This window comes from Amblyomma maculatum, chromosome 3 (assembly GCF_055883805.1).
Source record: "Amblyomma maculatum isolate TAMU_Amacu chromosome 3, ASM5588380v1, whole genome shotgun sequence".
Classification (NCBI taxonomy): Eukaryota; Metazoa; Arthropoda; class Arachnida; order Ixodida; family Ixodidae; genus Amblyomma; species Amblyomma maculatum.
The window spans coordinates 148,949,343-148,954,694 of record NC_139346.1 but is presented as its reverse complement, the minus strand read 5'-3'; the positions used below and the strand labels follow the sequence as shown (position 1 = coordinate 148,954,694).

The following is a 5,352-nucleotide window of genomic DNA, read 5'->3' as shown; positions in this document are numbered from 1 at the left end:
AAGAAAAAGCTTTAATCTTCAGTTTATTATCTTGCGGCGACGTGTCAGTACATTAAATGGTCTTGTTTTTTTTTTTTTCTGGTGTTCAGTACCACCAGCAAACTGAAATTCCCCAGAGGGGATGGAAAGAGGGAGATGCCCGAGCGGTCTCATGCGGCGGAGTCCGTAAGGAATGTGCACTTTCGAAATAATATTTTTTGTTATTATTACTTTTTTTTCATTCGATGTTCCTTTCTGCCACACCATACCACTTCAACGGCGAGGCAGTTAGGCTTTCTGGGACGTAGCGGATTTATTCAAAAGGATCATTCAGCATTATAAGGAATTGAGGTGTGTTCAAAAAATGATTTATTATACAAGAAGTATCGTCGCATGAAATAAATCCCGCAATTTCTTGTCGACGACAGCTTTGAAGTGACATTTCTTAAATTCCTAGAACAGAACAAGTATTCCTGAAAAAGAAGAAAGAAGAAAGAAATTAAGTATTTTCTCTTATTTTTGTGGATATTCATTTGCCACCTGAAACTTACTATCAAACCTGCACATTTAGCAATCCGCTGCAGTCGCGACACCTTCTAAAATAATAGATCTTGACACCAAAAAATGGCGAATCCTCATCTGAAAATAGTTCTTCTTTTCATACTATCAAGGCGGCTGTTTGCTCAAAGGAATAAGGAAGATTATCAAGAAATAGCCGCCTTTCCGAGCTTGAACTGTGAGATCTATATCTTCAGAACTGTGGCTATACACTTTAAAACGACTGCGACTGTAGATATGCAGAGATTGTTTCATAAGTTTTGCCATGAATACTTACATTTCTTCTTCCGTAGAAGATTGGTGTAGTCGAAGGGTGTGCCGAGACCATAGCCGTAGTTCAAACCGTATGAGCCAAGACCATGACCGAAGCCGTAATGGCCAACCCCGTAGCCGAGGGTGGCTATGCCATGACCATAGACAGGAGTGCCATGACTTACGGTAGCAGCAGCTGGAGCTTCATGCACAGTGGTGGTGGTAACGGCTGGGGCGTCATGAACAGTTGTGACAGCTGGGGCAGCAGCGACAGTATCGAAGGCTGGAGCGGCGTGGTAAGTGGTAGTGGAGACAGCTGGCGCTGCGGCAACCGTAGCAACTGGAGCAGCAGAAACGGTGGCAACAGCCGGGGCGGCATGATAAGTGGTAGTGGAGAGAGCTGGAGCAGCAGCAACAGTGGCAACAGCCGGGGCGGCGTGATAGGTAGTGGTTGAAACCTTATATGGAGCGGCGTAGGTGGCGACAGCCGGTGCCTCAGCAACTACTGGAGCTGACTGGTAGACCCTAGTGAATGCTGGAGCTGAGTGGTACACCCTGGTTATAGCTGGGGCTGTTGCGTAGATGGCCGGAATCTTCGCGACGGCTGGAGCCGCATAAGTGGCGACGGCTGGGGCGGCGTGGTATGTGGTAGTGGATACAGCTGGGGCAGCGGAAACAGTGGCGACTGGAGCCGCCGCAACTGTAGCAACAGCTGGCGTGGCGTGGTAGGTGGTGGTCGAGACAGCCGGCGCAGCAGCAACAGTTGTGATTGGAGCAGCTGCAACTGTAGCAACAGATGGAGAGGCATGATAGGTAGTGGTGGAAATCTTAGACACGGCTGGAGCGGCGTAGGAGGTAACAGTGGGTACAGAGGGAACCACAGGTGCAGACTGGTAGACCTTAGAAAAGGCGGGAGCTGACTGGTATACCCTGGTGATAGCAGGGGCGGCTGCGTAGATGGCAGGAACTTTGGCGACTGGTGGAGTTGTGTATGTGGTGACAGCAGGGGCAGTCTGATAAGTGGTGGTGGAAACAGCTGGTGCAGTGGCAACAGTGGCGACAGCCGGGGAAGCGTGATACGTTGTGGTGGAAAATTTCGAAACAGACGGTGAGGCGTACGTGGCAACAGCCGGAGCAGCAGCAACCACGGGGGCAGAATGGTAGACCCTTTGAAACGCGGGAGCTGACTGGTACACCCTGGTGATAGCTGGGGCGGCTGCGTAGGTGTTCGGTATCTTCGAGATGGCTGGGGCATTATAAGCGGTGATTGTTGGGGCTGCCGCCACTACTGGATCAGACTGGTACACCCTGGTCACGGCTGGTGTAGCGTGGTAAGTAGTAGTAGCGACCTTAGAGACAGATGGGGCGGCAAATGTAGCAACACCTGGAGCGGCAGCGACAACTGGCGCAGACTGGTACACTCTAGAAAAGGCGGGGGCAGACTGGTAAACCCTAGTGATAGCCGGGGCCGCTGCATATGTGGACGGAATCTTGGCTATGGCTGGAGCAGCGTAAGTGGTGACAGCTGGGGTGGCATGGTAAGTGGTGGTAGCGACTTTAGAAACAGCTGGAGTAGCGTAGGTGGCAAATGACGGAGCGGCAGCAACCACTGGAGCACTTTGGTAGATCCTACTGAAAGCAGGGGCCGGTTGGTACACTCTGGGAATTGCAGGGGAGGCAGCGTAGGCTGTGGCAACCTTGGTGACAGCCGGAGCCGTATATGTAGTGACAGCTGGAGCGGTACCCACAACTGGAGCGGACTGGTATACCCTGGTCACTGCTGGTGCGGCATGGTAGGTTGTGGTGGCGACCCTGGCGACGGATGGAGCGGCATAAGTAGTGACAGCTGGGCCGGCGGCCACAACTGGAGCGGACTGATATACTCTTGTCACAGCCGGTGCAGCATGGTAAGTTGTGGTAGCGATTTTGGAAACAGAGGGAGCGGCGTAAGTAGTGACAGCTGGAGCAGTAGCCCCCACTGGAGCGGACTGGTAAACCCTAGTCAAGACAGGGGCCGACTGGTAAACTCTCCTTATGGCTGGGCCTGCGGAGTAGGTAGCCGCAACTTTAGCGATGGCTGGAGCCGTATAAGTGGTAACAGCAGGGGCGGCAGCCACAGCTGGAGCGGACTGGTACACCCTGGTCACTGCTGGTGTGGCATGGTAGGTTGTGGTGGCGACCTTGGAGACAGTTGGAGCACCGTATGTAGTAAAAGCTGGAGCGGACTGGTAAACCCTAGTCAAGACAGGGGCCGACTGGTAAACTCTGGTGATGGCTGGAGCGGCGGAGTAGGTAGCCGCGACTTTAGCGACGGCTGGAGTCGTATAAGTGGTGACAGTAGGAGCGGCAGCCACAACTGGAGCAGACTGGTAAACCCTGGTCACGGCTGGTGAGGCGTGAAAAGTACTGGTGACTGCTGGAGAGCCAGAGTAAGTGGTGGAAAATTTTGTTATTGCTGGACCAGAGTACGCAGTGAGAGATGGAGCAGCAGCAACGACTGGGGCAGATTGATATACCCTCGTCACAGCGGGAGCAGCATGGTAAGTGGTGGCTATCTTTGTTACAGCTGGTGCGGCTGCCACGACGGGTGATGCTTGGTAAACCCTTGTCACAGTAGGGGTAGTCTGGTAAGTAGTGACTCGGGACACAGCCGGAGCAGCAGCGACGGTAGCTACTGGAGCAGCTGCGTACGTGGCAACAGGCGAGGCAGTGTGGTAGGCGGCCGCAACCCCCGTGACACCTGGAGGCGCAGCATAGGTGACTGCTGGAGCAGCGGCGTATGTGGTGACGGCTGGAGCAGCGTGAACGGCAGTCACGCCTGGAGCAGCGTGGTAGGATGTGGAGACGGTGCGGCTGACAGCCGGGGTAGCGACCGCATAGCTCGCAGCTGGAGCATAGCCCACGCCATGACCGATGCCAAAACCGGTCAGTCCAGAGTAGCCAATACCGTGGCTGAGGGCATATCCACTGTAGCCAAGGCCGTAGCCATCAGGGATGTAACCACCGATGACACTAGTGGCCAATACCAGCAGGACGCATACTTGTAGCTGCAGCAGGCACAAGTTGAGTGTATAAATCGGTTTAGTAGTTGCGCATAACCACTTTAAACGATTCTGGCAATTTGCGAAATTCTTCATAAAAGGCCGTTTGACTACTGGTCAATACCTGGATGTTGTTACAAGATAATGCATAAAAATGTCGTCTTATTAGGCGAATATTTTGAGCATATATTTTTACAATAGTCCCTTATTACTCGAAGTAAAAGGGTCTTTTATAAAGATTAGCATTGCGTGAAGAATGTTTTTGAGATTTTATATAGAGGGCCTATACACTCCAGATGTTGACAAAAGTTGCATTTGTGAGCGTGTATAAAATGTTTCATTGCGTGAAAACGTGATTGTTGTGCATCTGATATGCGAAAAACAAATATAAGTTTAGAGGCGGCGCTCGAAGTATATAGTAATATTAAGTGCCTGCTAAGCCATCGCATCTCACTTTTATTTTTTATATTTTCTCGGAAAGTGTCAAAATTCGTATATGTCGACGTGAGGAGCTCGGTGGCCATCAGCTCAGACATGACTAACTGATTCTGCTTTCAAAAGTTCTGCGTTTGTGTCAGGACTCACGTTCCTTATATTTCATTCACATTTGTACTAAAAGCGTACTGTCATTTTTTGAATGCTTCCTGAGTCGCTTATGATAATGCTTCTCTGTCCAGTGGCGGCATTCAGTGCCTGCTTGAGAAATATCTTCCAGGTGCGAATCAAAAGTATAAGTAGTTCAATTTCCTATATTAAAAAAGAATATAACAAGTCAGCTAAAGAATTATGGTTTATTTCGCTGTTCATTTGGTCCTGCATGAGCAATGAGGGACTCTTGGTCTAGTGTTATGAACAAATTATTCGCGTAATGAGACGGAACCATTATGCATTATCTGCGAACAATATTGCCACTATTTGCTGTAGCTAATACGACTTCAGTGACAGTATCACCTGAAAGAACGTTCAGAACCTACCCCTCCACAAATCTTTCTTTTTACACCCGTGTACCCGTTTCAGCACATGCAACTAAGAACCACCCCTCGATGCTAGGTTTATACTCCGGGCACTGTATACTCACCATTTCTTTTGTTGGCAGAGCCGTGGAGAGAACCAGGTCCTGCTAAAGCGGTAAAAAATTCTTGCTCCATTTTTATACCGTCGCCCGACGTGAAGGAAAGAAACGCACCAGGAGGGAGGTACTTTTCAGGCATGAAGTTTCGTGAGCGCTCTGCAGTCCGTAAGCAACGCCTGCTCTCTACGCCGGCTGCCTGCTTAACGGAGCAGTATCCGGTTCAGAAAGTTCCCCCCTCAATGTGATCGATTCAAAACGGCCTTCTAAGTTTCTTTCGCTAGGCAACGCTAGTGAGGGTTCGGGGAGAAAAAAAATGTGCACGCCCTTAGTCCAGTTTTTTTTTTCTCTTGATTTCTTCAAATCAGCTATATTCCTTTGCTGGCACTGAATCATCTTTGCTTTTTTCTTTACTTTTACGTGCGTCCGCATAAAGGCAGCGTTTACCTCCGA

The 5,352-nt window shown here is 50.2% G+C and overlaps 1 protein-coding gene across 1 annotated transcript; it reads right to left on the bottom strand.

Annotated features, from left to right (window-relative positions):
- Window positions 1-325: 325 nt before the first annotated feature.
- Window positions 326-5,051, bottom strand: LOC146196388 (uncharacterized). The gene is made up of 3 exons (XM_084598145.1): window positions 4,909-5,051; window positions 815-3,836; window positions 326-452 (listed from the first exon to the last, which is right to left on the bottom strand). Coding segments are annotated over exons 1-3 (3,027 nt in total). The 5' UTR covers window positions 4,912-5,051; the 3' UTR covers window positions 326-450.
- Between the last annotated feature and the right edge of the window lie 301 nt (window positions 5,052-5,352).